At 39.2% G+C, this 22422-nt stretch overlaps 3 protein-coding genes across 5 annotated transcripts in view; all 3 read left to right on the top strand.

Moving 5' to 3' along the window:
• The first annotated feature begins 2505 nt into the window (after window positions 1-2505).
• atp13a1 (ATPase 13A1) lies at window positions 2506-12735 on the top strand. The gene is made up of 25 exons (XM_082531729.1): window positions 2506-3164; window positions 4195-4284; window positions 4826-5089; window positions 5186-5341; window positions 5853-5922; window positions 6025-6131; window positions 6227-6356; window positions 6463-6518; window positions 6629-6755; window positions 6862-6999; window positions 7418-7538; window positions 7682-7839; window positions 8106-8281; window positions 8360-8470; window positions 8567-8692; window positions 8773-8881; window positions 8991-9184; window positions 9676-9772; window positions 9854-10038; window positions 10279-10393; window positions 10499-10695; window positions 10792-10934; window positions 11702-11813; window positions 11904-12047; window positions 12142-12735. Exons 1-25 carry the CDS (start codon window positions 2811-2813, stop codon window positions 12250-12252), a joined length of 3591 nt encoding a protein of 1196 aa, XP_082387855.1. The 5' UTR covers window positions 2506-2810; the 3' UTR covers window positions 12253-12735.
• Window positions 12736-14760: 2025 nt separating this feature from the next.
• On the top strand, window positions 14761-17827 carry dsn1 (DSN1 component of MIS12 kinetochore complex). Its single transcript, XM_082529327.1, has 11 exons — window positions 14761-14850; window positions 15100-15136; window positions 15216-15489; window positions 15615-15688; window positions 15975-16047; window positions 16140-16221; window positions 16343-16399; window positions 16507-16578; window positions 16687-16834; window positions 17177-17264; window positions 17369-17827. Exons 1-11 carry the CDS (start codon window positions 14816-14818, stop codon window positions 17449-17451), a joined length of 1023 nt encoding a protein of 340 aa, XP_082385453.1. The 5' UTR covers window positions 14761-14815; the 3' UTR covers window positions 17452-17827.
• Window positions 17828-20174: 2347 nt separating this feature from the next.
• The window catches only part of pbx4 (pre-B-cell leukemia transcription factor 4), a 28422-nt gene continuing 26174 nt past the window's right edge, over window positions 20175-22422 (top strand). The window contains exon 1 of one of the 3 annotated variants that reach the window (XM_082531116.1): window positions 20175-21135. In XM_082531116.1, the coding sequence (XP_082387242.1) occupies window positions 20951-21135 (185 nt within the window). In that variant the 5' untranslated portion in view covers window positions 20175-20950. The remainder of the gene's footprint in view (window positions 21136-22422) is intronic. The other 2 variants (XM_082531114.1, XM_082531115.1) reach the window with 2 other exon arrangements.

The raw sequence follows: 22422 nt of genomic DNA, 5'->3' as shown, positions 1-22422 counted from the left end.
ATACATTCCAGTTTAATATTTGACTCTGACTCAGACCTGAAGAGGGCACGGGTGGGAGGAATAGGCACAAGAAACAGAAACAATAAGAGGATGACAACATCAGAAGAGTATTAGAAGTCTAAGGTCATTTTTTTAATGAAACTGTTCAATAAATCAGTACACACCTGACTTTCTCACATTCAGAGACATAAATCTTATTTTTAAATCATAAAACTTACATGAGAAATTAGGGAATGACACAGCAATTAAATACTTCATGCAATCATGTAACCCACAGTACTAACGCAAATTTAAATAAATACAGTGTTGTTAAAAAGTATTTGCCCACTTCCTGATGTTGTCTTTTTTTTTTTTTTTGCATAATTGTCACAATTACATGTTTCAGACTATCAAACAAATTTAAGACAATAATCCAATAAAGAATAAAATACACTTTGTAAATTATTTAAATTATTTAAGGGGGGAAAAGCTATCCAAACTCATGAAAAAGAAACACGAAAAAGTAATTCCTAACATCATAAAATCAACACACTATTTCAGAAGTAGAACATCCTACCAACAGTCATCCATGGTGGTGGTAGTGTGATGTTTTGGGGCTGCTTTGCTGCTTCAACACCTGAACGACTTGACTGATGGAAGCGTCATCAAGTGCACATCAAATTTGTCTGACTCCATTACCTAATCAAGCACATTTGGTTTATGCATGAGGACAGTGACCCCAAGCACACAAGCAAGTGTGACCTTGCAAAAAAACCCCAAAAAAAAAACCAAAATGAAGACTTGGAGTGGCCTAGTCAATAAGGTGCTTTGGCATGACCTTAAAGCAGGTCATTCATCCTTGAAAACCCTGCAGCTCAGCTGAATTAAAATGAAAGACTTATTGCCAGTCATTGCAAACCCTTGATTGCAATTCTTGCTGCCAAAGGTAGCACAATCAGTTATTACATTTAGGCTTTTCAGCTAGGGTTAGGTAGGTTTAAATCAGGGGTAGGCGACTCCAGGCCTCGAGTGCCAGTGTCCTGCAGGTTTTAGATCGCACCCTGGGTTAACACACCTGAATCAAATGATTAGTTCATTACCAGGCCTCTGGAGAACTTCAAGAAATGCTGAGGAGTCATTTAGCTCTTTAAATCAGCTGTGATGGATCATGGACACATCTAAAACCTCCAGGACACCGGCACTCGAGGCCTGGAGTTGCCTACCCCTGGTTTAAATGATGATTTAACAAAATAAATGATCATTTAAAAACTGCATTTTGTATTTACTCAGGTTATCTTTGTCTAATATTAAAATGATGATGGTGGTCTGAAACATGTAAATGTGATAAATATGCAAAATAAAATTAGGAAGTAGGAATTGGGAAGTATTGTATTCTATCAGCCACTGTACATACATGTCTGGAATACATTTGAAACCAGCCCACCTGGTGGCAGTGGTGTAGATACAGGTTTTTTCTGGTAATGGAGGACATCCTGTGCTAAGATGGTTGAGATACTGGATTTGTAGCTGGAAAAGATAAAAATAATCGTTTGGTATGTTGGCAACTAAAGCTTATGCAATATTATTATTATTTTTGCAAACATTAGTGTCTTCAAAATTTGTTTTATATTATGATGCATGAAAAACCAGCATGCACAACCTGTTTCCATAAAAAACACACTGAAAAACGTACCCACTCCACTGAGGTCGACTGTCTCTGCACAGCCCAGAAAGCGAGCCACATGTGGCGAGCAGGAGACAGGTTGTCCCTGATGTTCTCTCAGGCAGCGCTCAAACTCCACAAACTCATTGGAACACTCCTGCCTGATCTTCTGGATGACTGGGCTTAACATAGTTAGAGGTTAGATTAAAATACGCCTGGAAAATATTTACAGCAGGATGCCAGAATCACTCGAGTAGGAATGACAGAACAAATAAATGGACTTACTGTGATGATGTACATTGTGCAACATTCATCTTCAGCTCGTGACACTTCTGCTGCCATGTTGATGGATTGGAGGCTACACATAACCCATACGCTTCCATTTCTTTACGGCAGTACTTTGCAGTTATATCCATAGCAGCCTGCCTGAAAGGTGACAGATTTATTTAAACCAGTGCGTGAGAACAGATAAGAACTATCACTCCTGTGTGCAGTAAATTCAACACGATAAAGTACTTTTCTGGAGGATGCAACAAATACTTGTAATTAGTTACATTAGATTCTTTATCTAGGAAATACAACGTGTACGTTGTGTAACTGATTATTTAAAATTCTTACATGTTGCTTCTTTTATGGTGTTTGAAACGAGGACGCTAATCAGCCAAGGTTACACCACCACTACTTCTGCATGTGGAACCATGCCTGGACAGGAAAGCCAATGTTTCTATAATCTTATTGGTTCAGGATTGCATCAGTCACACACTCTGGCTACGCCCCTACAGTGACGTCACTTTCCTTAAAGGGGAAAGCCACTTGCTCGATTAACATGCAAATAAAGTCTACATTTTGCCAGATACACCCCTATATTTAGAAGTGTTAATGTTTTTAATGTTTACTTTAAACAGTAAATTTTACAAGTATTTCGAGGTAAAAACAAAAAAAACAACGTTGTTTTTCCCGGTTCAATCGCGTTGTGCCAGCTAGAACATTACGTGTCTTTACGTCGTTACGTATGCGGAAGACACGGCCGTGGGAGCGAGCGATTCAGTAAACGGGCTCTGAGGGCAAAACCGCTCACCCTTCCGTGTGTAGATTCGTATTTTTACAGGCTACAGCACGACGGGTGGTGGTGGATGATAGAGGGGGCCAGAGGGGCGAGCACAGTACGATGAATGACACCAAGAAAGACGGGAGAATAGCTGCAGACGGAATCCGGGGACCGGGTGAGCTGCAAATGGCCCCCTCTTTGAACCATAACCAGCATGACAGCGGCACCGGCGATGAGCTGGTGAGCTCGGTGACGCTGTACAGGCGAAGGCCCCGACTGCTGCACGGCACTGTGCTCCCGTTTCTGGCTTTTCTCTACCCGGGCTGGCTGTACGTATGGCTAGGAGTGTACGGAGCCCCAGATTATCCAGAGGCAGGCCTCCTGGCGTTAGCTGCTATCGGGATCGCGCACGTCCTCACAGCACTTTCCGGTTATTGGTCTGTGCACGCGCATTGTTGGCTCACTTGTTCAAAGGTAAACATAATTAATAAATATCTTATTAAGCCTGCTGATATCCAAATAGATCCCACTGGTTTGCCCTTCTGTGTTTGTCTATGTCAAAGGTCAGGAACATCATGAGCTCAAGTGCAGGTACAGGTGTCTGAAACCAGTGGAGCAGAACAGGTTTTCTGGTTATAATCACTGCACTAATTTCATGGACACAAATGACCAAACTTTCACCGTACATCTCCACATTTCCCTTATAAAATCGTATTTTAAATCTTCGCTACAACATTTAGTACCTTCATTTAAAGTCATCAGTATACTTTTAGACATTATTTCCAAATTCACTGTGTTCTAAAACGGGGCAGATGTGAATCAAAAAAGGCGTAAAAACCTACGTGACTTTAATCCTCCCAATGGGAGATTGACTTATTGCTGAAAGTTTATATAGGAACATTTCTTGACTAGGATGGAAGCCTCCACACCAATAACTGGTGGGCGTATTATGTATCTAAACACAAGTGGTCTGTGTACAGAAAAGCAATGAGTATGTGAAATATTTGCATAATCTTATTTGTTTGTTTGTTTGTTTTTTATGTCCAACTAAGTAAAGCAAACCTAATTTGGGGGGAAGAAAACCCTGGTGCTCAGCATTTCTGTGTTTACTTAGCAAGCAGCTGCATAAGAATAGTTTCCCCTTCACAAAATCAAAGTTATATTTGCATCAATAACGTAATCAAGCTCAATTTTACAGTCAGACATAAAAGTTAAGTATAGTTTTATATTGAGGTCCCAGTATAGTTTAGCAGGTTAAATCTGCCCTGAGGCTACTTACTGTGCTTTCTTGTCTTCTCTTTACTTTCTTAATACAATAAAGACTAAAAGCCCACAAAATATAATGGACAAGTGCATTTTCACATTCTGCCTGAAATGCATGTTTGCTGTACATCAGGGAATGCTTTATTTTAGAGGAACAAAATTCATGAGGCACACGACTATGCCAAAAATAAGTGTGACTGTTGTGTGTGAATTTGTCACCTGTCTTTTTTGACGTCTGCAGGAGCCAGACCCAGAAAAGGCTACGCTGGCAAAGGTCATACCCACCCCCAACAATGGCTCCGCGGAGCTAGTAGCACTACAGAGGGACCAGGTCAGTGCACATAATTTACTCCTGGCATCCTCTGAAATGATGTGGATTTTGTTGTTGATCTGGAGCATGCTTCCTGTTGACAAATCCCAAGGTTTTGAAGCAACACTGTCTCCTTTGTCACTTTCTTATGAATGCTGCTTATGTGTGAACCTTCTGGGAAGGTTTTTGGTTTTACTTTAGGCAAGGAAAATAATTTTAATAGCTTACAGTCTGCAGCATTGATAGTCCCATGTATCATGCTTGAGTAGTAACAGAAGTTAAATGGGAAAGTGTTGTCTTGCTGTCTCTGCAGTCTTGACAAAGTGCTCAGTGTTAGGTTCGCTTTCATAGCAGATACACTGGTATACTGGAGATAAACCATTTTCAGTTTACCCACTGAAAAGGCCACAACTTTGTTGGATCTTTTTCTAAAATATTCCCCTACTTGAGAGTACATATAATTTGCTATAATTAGACATGATGTGAAAATTGTAAGGAGTATGAAGTGCCTTTCAGCCTTTTGTGAATGCTTCAGTATACAATTTCTTATTTTGTCCAACAGGATGAAAACGGGGAAAGAACTCTGTCTTTCGAGTTTCAAAAGATCCGCTACACCTTTGACTACAAAGAAAAGAAATGTTTCCTTCCAATAGCATTTCCCATAAGTAACCCACTGGGATACTTTCAATCCTGGCGTGGCTACCAGGAGGAGACTGAGCTCAAAGCTGCAGAGAAGCGTTATGGCACCAATCGTGCTGAAATGATTGTTCCAGATTTTCTGGAGCTCTTCAAAGAAAGGGCCACAGCTCCCTTTTTTGTTTTCCAGGTATGTGTGGAAGTATTTGACAGGTTTTATATTTCAAAAATATATGTAAATATTCTTGCATTCATGTATTGTTACGCACCTTCGTCCATATATCAGGTGTTTTGTGTGGGGCTGTGGTGCCTGGATGAGTATTGGTACTACAGTGTTTTCACGCTGTTCATGCTGGTGGCATTTGAGGCCTCTCTGGTCCAGCAGCAAATGAGAAATATGTCAGAGATTCGGCGCATGGGAAACAAGCCCTATATGATTCAGGTAGGGTTGATGTATTTTATTGTTTTGTATGATATGTTTTGAAAGTATAAAGCAAAAAACATTATTGTCAATATTGCAGACAAGCCAAAGAAATCCTGCAATTACATTAATTATCATAACACGTCAACATCTAAAATATATTAGATGTTAAGTGAAGAGTTGGTTCTTATAGTGAATATACTTGTTGTGGGATAAATGCGTAGTTCTAAAAACCTAATTTTAATAATGGCCACATAATCAGTGGTTAGCAGGTAGTGACACTGGTCTGAGAAGGGACCAATGAACCAGGGTCAGAGTGTTGGAACAAATCTGATTCATGCTTGCTTTAACACAGGACCATGGCTAATACAAAGCTATGCTGAAAGCATCACTGAGCGTTGTGATTTGTAGTTCTCTTGCCTTAATTGATTTGAGATTTGGTAGCAAGCTCATCAAGGATTCTTGCAATGTTTTGTTTAATCAGTGCAAGTATTTAAAGCAGCCCATATTAAATACATGTATTTTTTGACAGGTATATCGCAACAGGAAGTGGAGACATATTTCTAGTGACGAACTTGTCCCTGGAGACATTGTCTCAATTGGTGAGTCTCCAGTCAATGTTTTCGTGATTTCTCAACACAAAAATCAACTTAACTCTGTTTAGCTGTGGCTAAATGTATATTCTCTACTTCTCTACCTAATAGGGCGCTCACCACAGGACAACTTGGTCCCATGTGATGTGTTGCTGCTTAGAGGCCGTTGCATTGTGGATGAGGCCATGCTAACTGGAGAATCTGTGCCCCAGATGAAGGTTAGAAACATATAGGTGATTACAATGTCTGATTATTCAAAATGGCATTAGTCTTTGTGTAGCTCAGCTAATTGCTAAAAATACGTGGTGATCAGGAGCCAATTGAGGACTTGGACCCAGAAAGAATCCTGGATCTTCAGACAGACTCTCGCCTCCATGTCATCTCTGGTGGGACTAAAGTAGTTCAGCATAGCCCGCCTTTAAAAGCCAGTGCTGGACTCAAGCGTAAGTCCTAATTCCATTTTCTGTAAATGATTCCTGATAATGATTATGTATTATATATCTTTTTAAGATTAGGTGCATGCTTTAAAGTCTTCTTCTTTATGTGCAGCGGTAGACAATGGTTGTGTAGCCTACGTACTGAGAACAGGATTCTACACCTCTCAGGTCAGGAATTTGCTTACTGCATTTATATTCTAGTTTTGATAGCAATCTATAGTCTGTGTTATGTCATACCCGAAAGTGTATTAAATGTGTGTTGTCAAACTTGCCTCTAGGGTAAACTGTTAAGGACAATTCTCTTTGGTGTGAAGAGAGTGACAGCGAACAACCTGGAGACCTTCATCTTCATTCTTTTCCTTCTTGTGTTTGCCATTGCTGCTGCTGTTTATGTGTGGGTTGAAGGTGAGAGGCCAAGAATGAGCTTACTGAGATGTAATTCATAACTAACACGTCATGTGTCTGGAATAAATTGTATCTAAATAATGTACTTGTGCTTTCATCCTGTTAGGGACCAAGGACCTAAGCAGAAACCGATACAAGCTCTTTCTGGAGTGCACGCTTATCCTCACCTCAGTGGTTCCACCAGAACTTCCCATAGAGCTTTCTCTAGCAGTTAACACATCTCTTATTGCCCTAGCTAAACTTTGTAAGTCTGTGTGCATGACTTGTGTTTGTTTGTTGAATATAAGATGTGCACTATAGCCTTAAACTTTCCTAGATATCAGCGCTGAATGTGAAAAGGAAAATGGCCACATTAGTTTGATCAGATATTAAACCAGTTTTACCCTGCCAGCTCCGTAGCACAAAGTCTGTGTCAAGCCTGAATGCACCCACAGTATTTCCATGTGACACGGACAGTCTCTTGCTATCTGCTACATATGAGAGAGAAAAATGGCAAAACAAAAAGCTGAACAAATTCCTATGATTTTGTTTAGATGGTCAGTTTCAAACATTTAGGCATTTAGATTAGATTTAGATGTAAAAACTTGTGAAGACTTGGAAAGGCAGCTTATAAAACAAAACTTGTAACAGCAATGTTTCATTCTTCTTTTTCTACTCCTCAGATGTATTTTGCACAGAGCCTTTCAGGATACCATTTGCTGGGAAAGTGGAGATTTGCTGTTTTGACAAAACAGGAACACTCACCAGTGATAGTCTGGTAGTACGAGGAGTAGCCGGTCTTAGGTAAACACTTTCAGCACCGATATTACTGTTTTGCCATAACAGCAAAAATTGTGAAGCACAATGACAAAGCATACTACACTGTACTTTAGGTTGGTTAATATTTACATACATTTACGTTACGTGGAACTTATTTTTTATGACAGAGAGGGGAAGGAGGTGATGCCTGTATCTGAGATTCCAGTTGAGACACACAGGGTGGTGGCTACCTGTCACTCACTGGTCACTATGGATGATGGACAACTAGTTGGAGATCCACTAGAGAAGGCCATGCTGACTGCTGCTGACTGGACCCTTACAAAAGGTACCAGAAAGTAATCCCTTCAGATACACAGTGCAGGGAAATGGCTTGTGTGTGACAGAACATGTGCAGTATAGACTCATGTTTTTGTTAAATAATGTTTCCTTTTCAAATTTTCTCATGCTTGCATTACCATACCCGTTGTGTTGAGCTTGTAGTTTATCTTAAAGCGATGCTTATTTTTAAATACAATTGTACTTTTACAGCAAATATTAGTATTTGGGTACATCTGTCTTTTACACAATGCTAACTTTTGTCTCTTTGACCAGATGAAAAGGTATTTCCACGAGGCATTAAAACCCAGGGACTTAAGATCCACCAGCGTTTCCATTTTGCCAGCGCTCTAAAGAGGATGTCTGTCCTGGCCTCCTACGAGAAACTTGGCTCCACTGAACTCTGCTACATATCAACTGTTAAGGGCGCTCCAGAGACACTCAGAGGAATGGTATAGGCTGACATCCTGAAAAAAATGCTCATGTCTTACAGCATAATCAAGTATATCCTAACATGTCTGTCATTGTAGTTTGCAGAATGTCCTGCAAGTTATGACCAAGTGCACAAGGAAATGTCACGGGAGGGAGCTAGAGTGCTGGCCTTGGGCTACAAAGAGATGGGACACCTTAGTCATCAGCAGGTTCTTGTTTCATTTTACTCAGAATGTTCAGATATTGTCTTATCTGAAAATAAATTTGTTTGAAACTGACCTGATTGTTTCTGGGTGATCACAAAGGTTCGGGAGATGAGTCGCGATGCTCTGGAGTGTGACCTTCATTTTGCTGGGTTCATGGTCGTGTCTTGTCCGCTTAAGAATGACAGCAAAGCTGTCATCAGAGAGATCCAAGAAGCATCTCATCATGTAAATAAGCAGATGTTGCAAAATTACACAAATGTACTGAGTAATGTTTTAAGATGCTTAATACATCTGTCTTCTTTCAGGTTGTCATGATCACAGGTGATAACCCTTTAACGGCATGTCATGTAGCAAGAGAACTCCACTTCATCCAGAAAGAACACACCCTTATATTACAGCCAAGCTCTAATCAAGGTAAGAGGAGTATCGCATTATAGAACTACGTGTGTTACTCAAATAACGGCCTAGGTGTTTAGATCAAGAACAAAACATGTTATGTATTAAAATTATGTTTTTTTTCCAGGTACATGGCAGTGGGAATCCATTGATGGCACTGTGTGTGCACCACTGCCCCCGCCATCCATTTCTTCATTTGTGCGCGAGTTTGACTTATGTGTAACAGGGGAAGGGCTGGCCAGATTGAGCTGTGATCCCCGGCTACTCCACACCCTGTTGCCTCACATTCAAGTGTTTGCTCGTGTCAGTCCAAAACAGAAGGTAGGGCCCTAAGCACCATTGGATCCCTTAATAGTGTTATGATTCATACTTTTGAAACATTTCAAAAGATCAACTCATAGAAATTTATCCCTGGGTTACATTTAGTGTGCCTCTATATGCAGCCATGGGAAAGTAGCTTAACAGGTTTTAAAAAAGGGGTGGGGGGGGGGGACCTCAGTGGAGTGTGGCAATCATTTGTTGTTGTCTATGTCAAGCACTAGTTATCAATTTGTTGGTGTCAAATTTTAAAATCTTAATTGTTTCTTAATAGTAATGAGAATATTACAGTGGGACCTATCACAGAGTACAGACAGGTAGTAGTTTCAGAAGTCTGTTTGTAGTGCATTCAAAACAGAGGCATTTTATACCTGTAAAAAAACAGGTAGTAACTGGAACACATTTGGTTAGACTTCTCTGGGGTTTGTTGAAATGTATTTTAGGAAATACTGGCAGTGTTTGTAACAATACTTTACTCATCCATTGTGTTTCAGGAATTTGTGATCACCAGTCTGAAGGGGCTGGGTTATGTGACACTGATGTGCGGTGATGGTACAAATGATGTGGGAGCTCTGAAACATGCTCACATAGGTAAGATTTATCAGCTATAATTGAGTTAGCATTTATGACACCAGCAGATTGCAATGATTACTTTTTTTCCTCCTCCCTCAGGTGTTGCACTATTAGCCAATGCCCCTGAGCGCATGCCTGAAAAAAAGAAGCGTGGAAGAGAAAAGGAGTCATCCACATCAGAAACCAGACCTTTACCGCCTGTCACTTCAGGAGGCAAACTGAGCTCAAGGGCCGCTAGACAACGGGTGATGGCCCAGAGAGAAGAGCAGCTTGCAGCACAAAAGGTGTGTAACTGTAATTTGCTTAAACTCCAATGACTCTTCTTGAAACCAATTTATATTCATTAGTCTACTGAATGTAGCACGCTAGTCTGTCCTGCTAGTCTATTCTGCTCTGTAATTACCTATCTATCTAGGGGTAATTTAAAAAAATGTTATTCCTAGAAAAGGTCATTAACTTGGCTTTTACTTGAGTAATAAGAGTTGTAGTACACTGGTGTTAATATCAGGGTTTTTCTGGAACAGGAGAGGATCAGTCAAGTCCTGCGTGAACTTGAAGAGGATCAGGTACAAGTAGTGAAGCTAGGTGATGCCTCCATTGCTGCTCCCTTCACCTCAAAACTCTCTTCCATACAGTGCAGTAAGTTACACAACCTTTTGATTTTATCTCTTTTCATAATCTACACCGATCAAACCATCTGTGTTTAACCATTTCTAAAACTTGTTATTTTGTGTTTGCCCCCAGTCTGCCATGTAATAAAGCAAGGCCGTTGCACTCTGGTAACAACACTCCAGATGTTCAAGATCCTTGCTCTCAATGCTCTAGTGCTAGCCTACAGTCAGTCTGTCCTCTACCTCGAGGGAGTGAAGTTCAGTGATTTCCAAGCAACTCTGCAAGGTCTCCTTTTGGCTGGATGCTTCCTTTTCATCTCTAGGTCAAAGGTGAGAATATTTACCTAATGTTTTTCTTCTACCATGACATCTGTTCACCATGTTCAATTACAGTCAAACTAAGAACCTCTTTTCCTCTTTGTCTAGCCACTGAAAACACTGTCTCGAGAGCGGCCCTTACCAAACATCTTCAATCTATATACAGTTTTGACTGTGCTCCTGCAGTTTGCTGTTCACTTCTGCAGTCTTGTTTACCTTTACAAAGAGGCACAAAGTAGAAGTCCACCCAGGTAAATCAAATTTGGACAGAAAGGGACAACAGGACAAAAAATTAATGAACAAATAAATAAAATCACTTCTGCTTTTATGGTTAATTGTTTACATTGTTAGTATTGTTCAGATATGGTTTGAACTTTCATTCTTTCACAGATAAATTCCAGATGTAATGGACTAGATTAGAGATGTTTTTCTCTCTCCAAAATCAGCCAAGACTGGGTGTCCTATCAGTAGTCAGCAGCAGTTTATGTAAATAAAATAATTTGAAGTTGATTTAAAAATAAAATATGAATGGCATTTCAACATCAAATATTCATTAAGTACTAACATTTTCTAAGGCTCTTCAGATATTGAAGTTTTTTACTTAAACTGGGAAAATCATTCGAGTTACTTTACTTTTTGCTTTCCTATCTGCATGTTATACAACTGGATATAAAATGTTTTTAATTTATCTTTAAATGTCTTATTGCATAGGTCTCCTAAAGAGCTTCCAAATTTTAGTAACTTGTTGCTTTATATGTGTTCTTTGTACAATTCCAAAGGCATAAAATGTGCTTGCTGTAAGGGCCACAGGCCTCTTAAATGACTTGACTGAGGATCTCTTTTGCCTTTTAAATGCAAAGGCAAAAGAAGAATTAAACCAGGAATTTACCATCCTGGTTTAACCTGCTTCTAATTTGTTTCTAATTTTTACCTGATTACATTACCTAATTTATTTAATGTTATAGTTTTGTATAGTTGTTTAATTTTTTAGATTTTAATTGTGTCCTCTCATTTGCAGAGCGGAGCAGTTTGTAGATCTGTATAAAGAGTTTGAACCAAGTCTAATTAACAGCACCGTGTACATCATGTCAATGGCCATGCAGATGGCCACCTTTGCCATTAACTACAAGGTATTTATCCTTAGTATTAATATTTGTTATTGCTGCATCTTTAAAGCGTTTATATAGAAGACTCAAAGCATTTTTCTTTGTGCGTGTTAGGGTCACCCCTTCATGGAGTCTCTTAGCGAGAATCGACCTCTACTGTGGAGTATCGCTTTGTCAGGTTTAGCAATTGTCGGACTTCTTACTGGATCCTCACCAGAATTCAATGAACAGTTTGCTCTTGTAGATATTCCAACTGAGGTGAGCTGACATTGTTTTACTATGCATTGTTTTGTTTTAATATCCTCATAATAATTATATACCTCCTGATTGACCTGTCTTCTTCTTCTTGCAGTTCAAATTCATCATTGCCCAGGTTCTGGTGGTGGACTTTGTTGCTGCTCTGCTGGTGGACCGTGTCTTGCAGTTCCTGCTGGGCAAAGGAACTCTCAGGCTGCCTTCTTAAACTTGGTGCCAACAGCAACCACTGCCTTTACCAACCAAACTGTAAAGGGAGAGATGATGTTGGAAGAGGAAGAGAATGAAAAGCTGTTGTGAAAAATACGGGACAGCTGAGACAGTCATGGCGTACAATACTGCACACTGTGTATCGCTTCCTATGTCCTGCTCTGCCCTCCTCCTTAACCATCTGTGTTTCTGTATTTTCATCAAGTCTATGTTTGAATTGTTTTCATTCTTTTCCTCATGACTCATTTTTTTCCACATTTCTCTCTTTCCTTATCTGTTGCTCACCACTGTTACAAAACGCCATGAAGACAGCAGTATTGAGTGGAGTGTGAGATTGTGCCAGCCAGAGTGAAACATACAGGCACAAAAAGGGGCATTCTCCAAGAGAATTGGGAAAGTGTTTTGGATTTTTTTGATTCCCCTCCTTGATTTTGTAAAAAGTGGAAACATCTTTAACAGACTTATAAAGACTTAATACAAATTGTGAAGTCTGCCACGTGTTTTGTCAAGGTTGACCATGTCCAACTGGTCATGAAAAACCCTGTTCCTTAAGATAGGTAAGTAAAGCGTGGTCAGGGACTTGTAGTACAATGTAAATGTACAAAGAAGGTTATTATTGAAAGCGTTTATCTCATGGGACTTGTGACACTGGCCAAAACAAATGTGCCATTTCACCTAGCTTCAGGTTATCAGAGATGCCTGTGAGCTCTTGAACTTTTTGTTTACTTGCTGACTGATCTAACAAACATGTCGGTCATAGAAGCACACCATATATAATCTTTGAGCAAAGTAAAGCATCTTAAACAAACCACCATTCTCAAAAAGATTAGGGAGAATTTGGATTTCAGTGTGGATCAAGAAGTGTACCAATTACTCAATTACTTTCCCCTTTACTGGGCCATAAAATCTAAAATGTGCTTATATACTCAGACAGTGTCAAGAATAGACAATGGGAAAGGTGTCAATTATTTTCTGAGAAGTTGGCTTTAGCTTTTCATTAGCTGCCAGGGCTAATTTTCTGCTTTACTAATGAAAAGACAGATGGAGTGACAGATTTAAACACAGTTAGTGGTAATTTTCCTCATTGTCAAAGTTTCACAGTTAACATGTATATTAAGTCCTAAATAACCGTATTTGTGTTTCTTAAACTTGCTGATCGGGGGAACATTTTAGCCCTTTGAAATGTAACAAATAGTTCCACTATTTTTTGAAAAGGTCATTTAAAAAAAAGTGAAAAAAATCTTTTGAAATGGTTGAACTTGATTATCACTTGAATTTTTAACATTTCACACTGTTTTGTATATGGATGGTGCATCCAATTTTATATATTTTTGATACATATGTACACTTGACATGAAGGTGACTTGGCAGCTATGAACACATTCCAACCAGGGGCCAGTGAACCTTAAACTCTGCTGTAAACAAATGAAGAGAAAAAAAATGCTTTCACTGCAACTCTCTAATTTTGACACTATGATAGAGATAGAGATCTAGAAAGATTACTAGGATGTGAATATGCAGATTTGAGTGACCAGTAGGGGAATGCTGGATCCATTATGGTAAAAATTAATTGCAATGAAAAGAGTAAGCACAGAAACTGAAACCTTAACAGGAAAATCTAAAAGTGACATGCAATGTATCATCATAGGTTAGTGGTCTGCTAAAAAGCTTGGGTAAGTGTTTGTGCATGATTGGACAAAGGGAGCACATGAATGACAAGATCTGTGCAATAGAGGTGGTTGCAATATTAATCACTTATACTCCAGTTTAAGTAGGTGGCTTCTGAAATAGAGGAGAATTTTTGGCGTAAATGTCCCAGCAAGAGCTGATTGTCATCCATAGTTATTACTTAACAAAATGAAATGTACTACAGAGTGCTTTTGACAAATAACAAGGGTTTAACTTAAAACTAAAATTGCCAGCAGTCAGGAAATGCCATAAAGGAGATTAAGCAAAAGGCCTAAAATTCAGAGGTCACAAAACACCAGAAAATCATCAGATAATCCAAAAGAAATTCAACCAGGTTTTACAAAAAAGACCAGGTATGGAGCTGATCATTTACATTGGGCAACCCCAGTAGGTCGAGCTTGATCCAAGGAGGTGTCAGAACTTTTATCCTGAATTTCTACATGTCATTACAATATAGGCATATTGTGGAGCCACATATTTTACTTCACTGTGATATTCAATATGTAAAATAAAAAAGAAAGAAAAAGTGACACAACTCTTTGGGAATATGCAAACTACATGTCCTGTGTCTTGTGTTCTACACACAGCCTTTGTACATCCCGTGCACCACACGGCTCCTAATAACCTTACAAAGTTAAACACTTTTCCCGAAAACCATCATATCTCTATTCAAAAGTCAATGTCTGTAACTACACTGAAAGTAAAGGTGGACTGCTTTGTCAACTATGTTTAAATGCTTCGAGGGCATTCGCTATGTTGGCCGCGATCTCGTTTGTATATGTTAATGCAAAACTACATTTCCCATGCTGCTTAGTTCCCTGGAGGGGTGTGGTTTTTTGGGCGCGCTGGGTGAACAACTATTTGAAAGAAAAATGGCGGAAAAGGATTTGGAAGTTGGTCAAGACGGGTACGTATCTTGGTTTATAAAGCCAGACTCAAGCAGTTTATTATAAACAGGAGTTGATGAATTAAGTATTTTTTCTTAAAGGCTTATGGCTGACAGAGGTTTGTTGAACGAAAATCACTGTAGTTTGCCGTTGCTTAGCAAAGTAAAGTTTTCAGCGATACGTAATAGTATTTTTTTTATCCAAATGTATATTATTAATATTTTTGCATATGTGTCGTTGTCTTTTAAATTCGCAAAATATTCTTACAGTTGCGGAAGTGTCGCCTTAGCTGACAGCCAGAGTGAGGTAAGGCATTTTAACTTACATTTAAGCTAACAACGTCACTCGTGCTAAATATAATGTTTTTCAACCTGTGTTTACCAAGGCCAACCCAGGGAAACAGTCTTCGAAAAGATGCTCTCCCACAAGTCCCGGTACATCTCCCCCACCCAAGTCTCCCCGTACCGACATGATATCACCCACAACAGAGACGCCAGATGTGGCAAAAGGGCAACCAGACATAGACGTCCAAGAGGTTCAGCCAGAAAATAGTGATGAGCATACAGGGTCCTCTGTGAGCCCCACTGCACACAGGAAATCCTGGAGGAGGTTTACTATAAGCCGAAGATCTCTCCCTGCCCTTCCCAATCCATATCAGGGTGAGATGTGAGGCTTTATGCCCATTGTAAAGTATGGTCATGGAGTGTTTGTTTTTTTTCTTCTTCTTCTTCCTCTTCATTTTTTCCCCCTGCAATATAAACATTTATCTATGTGTTTACGACAGCTTTGTGTGGAAACATAAGCACATCCTTATCACACCATGAGAGGATCGTGAAATTAATGGAGGCTTCGATGAAGGTATGATCTTAAGAACATTAGCTATAACAAACTGAAAATTTAAATAACTAGGGGCAATGTTATACTGTTCATCTCACTGCTAAAGCTTGTGTGTGTGCTTTTAAACGTACCGCACATTTAGAAAATTGACTGAATAAATGGAGAAATAAAGCCATTTGTGTAAAATCATTCAGCTACAATCACAGTTAACTGGAAAGATCTTGGTTGCATTACTTTAGTGGAGCACATGTAGTGAATTGTCAAGATTCCTCAAGGTTATCCACCTAATCATCTGTTTTATCCCTAGTTGGCAATAGGAAGAACTCAAAATCAGCTTCAGTCAGTGCCAAATGCCTCATTGGAGACTTTTCAAAAACAAGGTTGGTGTTCATTTGATATACATTGGATTTGAGGCTCTTTATTGTATGATACAGAAATATTCTGTCTATTTTCCTGGCCTTTCTTTGCATAGTTGAGCACATCCAGAAAGAGTGGGGTTGCCTGGCCGATACATTACATAATGAAACACATCAACAACCTTCTAGTGCAGCCAGGTATTGTAGTTGTAATTTATGTATCCAGTAATTCACATGGATTATAATTTTTTTATTTTTTCCATACTTACTGATTATTTTCTAGTGTTTTTTTTTTTTTTTTGCTTCTGTTTGCTTTTAGATCTAGTAACCCCGCAGTGCAAAAAGCCATGGAAAAATACCAAAGAGCCATTAACAGGCATGTTGTTCTTTATGCCCTTATAGCCATTTAAAGAAATTACCAGTCAGCCACATGGTATTCATTAAAGCAACATAAATTTTTTTCAACTAACTCTTGTGTTTTAGGCTTCAGGCTGAAAGCGAATCTTGGGAGACACTGCTGAACAAACACAGAAACAAAGCAAAGGAACTGGAAATGTGAATATATTTGTTCTTATTGAAGAATTACTATATCACTGACTCATTAATGTTCCATTATTGTCTTCTCAAAACTTTCTTGGTAATCTGCTCCTTTATTCATTTCAGGAAGGTGGAGAATGGCCAGGAGACGGGTGTATCGCTAGAGTCTACATCAGTGGCCCAGTCCTCACAGCACCTTTTCATACAGAGTAAACCTGACTACCAGGTTGTCCTGTGTAAACAACAACCCCTACTTCACACCATGTCCATGATTGTATGTTGGATTATTTTTTTATTTTTTTATTTTTTTTTAAATCATCATCACTAGAAAACTTGAAAGCAATGTGAGCTACACATCCTTGATTAACCAGAGTACATGTGCTGGCTTTTGGGCACTTAACATCTAAGTTACAAACTTTAACTCTTATTGCTGCTTATATTTTAGTGTGAGTTTAGTGTGATTATTTGTGATTATTTTAAGAGCATATACATGAACAGTCAAATAGGAAGAGGATCAAATCAAATAAAAACGCCTTAACTTCAGAACTATATTCATCTGTTTTGCAAATGCTATGCAATGAGGTTTTGTTTTTTTCTTCTTCTTCTTTGCCTTTAGATGGACACACAATGTAAGATGGTTAGAGAGCTTCTGTCTATCAAAACACACTCTCAGTTATTGGTGAAAGAAACTAGTGGCCGGCTGGGTAATAGTTTTGTCATTATTTTTTTTTTTAGCATGCAACTGTTTAGGCATATTAGACAAGGGTTTAATGAACTGACTGACCAATATGATTTCTTTTTCTACCAGCGGCAAAGGCTGGATTTCAGGATCTTTCATCTGACGTGCTCAGGAATCTTATGACAGCACCTTTATCCTCTGCAACTTCATAAGGAAGGAAATCATTAGCAGTCTGGCTTCTGGTGGACCATGGCTTTGTTTGGCTTATATAGTATGCTTGTATGTGTCTCTGTTAATTTGACCAGTATGTGATTTTTCTTGATTTGATGTCTTGTTTCATGACAAAGTCAACTCTAATGTTTTCCAAGTCAAATAAGGCTGTTTCAGTCAGAAGTAGAAATGGTGATGGGCGTTGTTCAGGTAATGCTTGTGCTTGACCAGCAGATGGCAGTAGCTGGCTATATAAAGTTGTGATAAGCTTGGTAAATCGCCAGCGCGGTTTTTACGTCAAGGTTTAATTAAGTACTTCTCACCTGTAAAAACCGGTGACTGCTAAGACTGGCAGATAATAAAAAGTTGTTTGTGAAAGATTGTCACAATCCTGCAAAATAAAGGTTACTGCTTGTTCATCAATTTAAAAAAAAAAAAACTGCAAGAAATCCCCACATCCAGGAGCTGATGACCTGTCTGAGGTGATTTGTATCAAAGTCAAAAACTAATATTGTATTTATTGAGTGAAGAGTAATGGCGTGCATTTGATGTGACAGCTTTTGAAGTGGTTTGACTATTACTATACTATAATTATTCTCACCAATGATAACCGAAAGAATTTGGTAAGTACACATGGTCAGTATAGTATAAATGATGTCAGTAAACTATGCAGAAATGAAATACGTTAGCAGCTTGAATTGACTTGTACTACTGGAAAACCGCAAGCGATTGAATACAGGTGGATTTTCATTTGGGATTATTCAGGGTTCATATGCTCATCCTCAGTCACATTTGCTCTCCTTTCGGTGCCGCATCTATTTCACTTCATCAGTGTCCCCTGACCATTCAGGAGGAGGCCCCTCCCCCACAGTGACTCACCCCCATCTCTTGCGTTTGGCTTGGTCACTGATGCAGAACGAAGCTTTGACATTGTACCAGTCAGTCAAAGCTTTGTTCGCTGTCTCTCCGATGTCTTGGACTCATTTACTCATTAATGTTCATGCTTAATTTGCTTCTCTGATGACTACAGCAAGAAATCCCACCGCCCCCCTTTTGCCAGCATTAAATAAGAGTAAATTACTTCCTCTGCTTTGCAGTTGTGATCTCAAACATGGAGTATGGCGAATTTTCCATCTAAATGTATTCAGGAGAGTGATGCTTGTCCCTGTGCTCTCTAGCATAGGAACAAGCAAAGAGAAGACAAGTGGGGTTGTGACCGTGAGAGCTGTGAGTAAGGGAGGACGGTGCACAGCAGGAGAGATCGATTCTTATTTAGATGAAAATGAGGCTTGATGCTTGTGGGGTGAGAGGAGGGCAGCTTTAGCATCCAAATGAATAGAAGTTTCACAGAAATGATCCTTAAACGAATCACCAACAATAAAACAACCAAAGTTTACAGAGCCAATGACAGCCTTTTTACTGTCAAGGGAGGTCTCTTGACAGTGACGGAAAATGACTTTAGGGGCCAGTTACTTAAAATTGTATGATACACTGCTGCTTTAAAAAAACAAAAGAAACTTCAATAACTGGCATGTTAGAAGCGTTTGATTTTGGTGCAATGTCTATTTAAATAATAGGTACTTTAGAGTGTCTTCTTCTATAGAAGAAGACACTCTAAAGTACCTATTATTTAAATTATTCTGTATACAGGCTTCCTTCTTGTTCTTAGACTATTATTAGAAGCGACAAGAAAAAGTTCATTAACCCGTTTTATATTTGTTATGTAGTTTAAACCCAAATGTTTATATGGTTAGAGGTGTGGTTGTATCAAAAAGAAAAAGACAACTTTGTAAGAACTGCACTGTGTACAGCCACTGTGTATAACACCTGAACCATGACTTGTACCGCCTGCACATGCAAAGACCAATTACTGTGTAGGTTTACTGTATATTCTATTCTTGTTGTCTCTAACTTTAGATTGATTAGCTACAGATTGTAGTGGATGGATGGTTGGAGAGTCAGCATAAACCACTGCCAGTTTGCTCTATACTCCCTCATGTACACCCATCATCTCTTCTCAGTATAGCAAGGCTGGGTGCAACTCTCCTCCACATCCATTCAGTCAGCCATTCGTCTTGGAAAGCTGTCTCTCTGATCTGAGTGATAAACTACAGCAGAATTGCCCAGTTTGCAAAAAACAAGGACACTTGTTTTCAATCTGCTGTCAACATTTTCATACTGAAAACTGATGGGTTGTTTCATTCATAGGGGGTTCGGGACAGGCGATATTTTAAGCCTGGGCTGTTCTGCTTTGGGATTTAATATTGCAAGTGAAATTGGCATATATATGCGTACATAAAGTTAATTGACTTTTAGGTACACCTTAATACAGTGTGTGACACCACACACGAGGAACAAATCATTCCTTTAATACACTTAACTTACTCATGGGCAAGAATAGACTGTGGCTTTTTAGTAGCATGCACCAGCATACTTTGCACTTGGTCCAACAAATATAACATGGCACAGTCACTGAGGCGGTAACACCTTATTTATTTGTTTTATTTACAGTGTTTGTTTTACACACACACATATATATATATATATATATATATATATATATATATATATATATATATATATATATATATATATATACACATCACTATCCCCATCCCTGACATTTAAATGTGCATGATTTTACCCGATATCAGTGAGGGAGAAAAAAAAAGCTTTAACCAATTACAATAGAACAAGCAGTTCTGGTGACGTAAGGGGCTATCAATTTGTAAAGGTCGTGCACGAGATGAGCTTGGTCACCTGAAGGAATAATCCAGTTCTAGTATCTGGAAGCATGTGCTTTAAATGTAATGTGGCAGTGTAGTGAGGTTATCTATATCATTAGCTTTCGTTCCTGTTGTACTATATGGGCTGCTAATGGACCCACCCGCTAGCTCGCACTCTGTGGTGCTATGAGTTTAATGGTCAAGGCGACTCACACCACTCGCGCAGATAAGAACATCCCACGTACTCGCGCGACATCAACAACAATGGCAAACCGTAGTCTGTTTTGATAGGAGATTTCGGATTGGAGCTACATGATCTGAAACTCTATTAATCCTGTTTTGTTTTTTCTTGAATTGGTGGATTTTATTTTTAATACCCGCGTGTCCGTCCGTGCTTTTATTTTTTCGCTTTACATTTTTTCCGACAATGTGCGAGACGCTGTTGGCAAGCTCACACAGTCTGTGCATGTGTGTCCCTGCTGCTGCTTTTCTGCTGGGCTACAGCTACTAACCTAGCTGCTTTTCAGTCGGTGGTTAGCTAACTTTAGCCTGGCCGCGTTTATTGACTGGAGGGGGGGAAAGACAAACGAATGTAAAGCGTATTTGTATAGTCTGTTTTATGACAACAGTCCCCAATTATTTGCTGATCGTCACTGTCGGTACCGTAAGCGGTGTTGTATGATTTGTCGTAGAAAATACTTTGCTGGCTAGCTAATAGGCTAGCTATTTGTGTGTATTCTTCGACGGAGGAAAACGGCGAGTTTCCTTTGAAAGTATGGATGACCAGACCAGGATGATGACGGGTCTCACCGGACTAGGTGGACTAGCACAAGCCGATGTTGGTGACCCAGACTCGGTCAGAAAACAACAGTCCCTCGGTCAGCCTCAACAAGACATAGGGGATATCCTACAGCAAATAATGGCCATCACTGACGAAAGCCTGGACGAAGCACAGGCCAGGTAAGACAACCGAAGAGCCATTTTCCACACATGATAGCTAAGCTAAAGTGAGTTGTATGTCTTCGTTTTTAGGTTCATTTGTTTGTGTGAAACATTCACGTAAGGTAATGCGTAATTGCAACATTAATGTAACTTCACGTTACAGTGTATTTTGCAGCTAAAGCAGTAACGTTAAAGTACATTTAGAATATCTCTCGAATAGTCTCATTACAGTGTTGTAGTTTGTTAGAAGCTCTTTGTTACTTCAGATTGGCTTTTTTGTTTTGTTTTTTCAAACTGCAGTTTGTATACATGCCCATATGGTTAAAATAACGTTAGGGGGCTATCGTTAATCTTAACTGGGTAATCAATGAAGTATCAGATTTAAGAACTACCCCATTTCTGGGTCAGTCGTTGCCGTTTAAAACGCACACATAGACACTTTGGTGCAGCCTTACCTGTACTTTCGTTGTATGGAAAAATTGTTTTAAAATAACTTGAAATATACTTTGTAATAACTTTATATGTTTATATATAAAAACCCTCTGCCCACTGCATCTTAGGAAAATTTATGAATCGATGGCGCAGAATTATCAAAAGTAAAAATGGTTTTTAAGATGGTGGATTTTTTGCAAGTTGCCATAGTTAAGTGTAATTATGTCTTCTGGTTATGATGCCAAATCTTTTGTGCATTTTAAACATTACTATTCTAAATTAGGTTAGAATAATTATCAGTATGTATCTGAAATGTTGTTTACATCAAATTAGTGTCAGTAAAATTGGGTATTGAAGTGCAAATGAGTGGATAAATTAAGGTAAAGGATTAGTCAATTTTACAGACTAGCCAAGTGCCGTCTGTGACAGCAATTACTCATTGAAATGATGCATCAAATGATGTTTGTGTTAGAGGTATCTTTTTAAGCATGATTCCTATAGAAATGGTGCGTTGCACTGAGTGACTGACCCACACTCATTTGCCATGTGGCTTGAGGAGCACAAGGTCAGTTTCAAAAGAAGCGTCAGTATTTCAACAATAGGCAATCGTCCACTGCAACACTGTGGCCACAGTGTGATGTGTCATTAGCTAGTGATTTTCCACCCAACATTTGACCACCTGGTTCTCTTAATTAATTCACTCCTCTTTCACTCCCTCCCTCCCTGGTGTTCATCCTTTTCATTGTGTGCTGGGTGCAATCAATTCTCCTATAATGTGTACGCGAGTGCAGCTGTCCGCAAATCGAGTTTCTATTAATGAGATGGTGGTGAGGGGGAGGGATGATGCTGTACTGGCAGCCTATGATCATTGGG

Source organism: Aulonocara stuartgranti, assembly GCF_965226115.1.
Source record: "Aulonocara stuartgranti genome assembly, chromosome: 4".
NCBI lineage: Eukaryota > Metazoa > Chordata > Actinopteri > Cichliformes > Cichlidae > Aulonocara > Aulonocara stuartgranti.
Note: the sequence above shows the minus strand (reverse complement) of the source record. Positions and strands in the feature narration are given on the sequence as shown.

Coding starts and splice junctions, on each gene's coding strand:
- atp13a1 (XM_082531729.1), top strand. CDS start 2,811: ATGAATGACACCAAGAAAGACGGGAGAATAGCTGCAGACGGAATCCGG. Junction 7,840..8,105: donor TGACTGGACCCTTACAAAAG/GTACCAGAAAGT, acceptor CTCTTTGACCAG/ATGAAAAGGTATTTCCACGA. Junction 8,282..8,359: donor CAGAGACACTCAGAGGAATG/GTATAGGCTGAC, acceptor CTGTCATTGTAG/TTTGCAGAATGTCCTGCAAG.
- dsn1 (XM_082529327.1), top strand. CDS start 14,816: ATGGCGGAAAAGGATTTGGAAGTTGGTCAAGACGG. Junction 16,400..16,506: donor TACCAAAGAGCCATTAACAG/GCATGTTGTTCT, acceptor CTTGTGTTTTAG/GCTTCAGGCTGAAAGCGAAT. Junction 16,579..16,686: donor AAAGCAAAGGAACTGGAAAT/GTGAATATATTT, acceptor TATTCATTTCAG/GAAGGTGGAGAATGGCCAGG.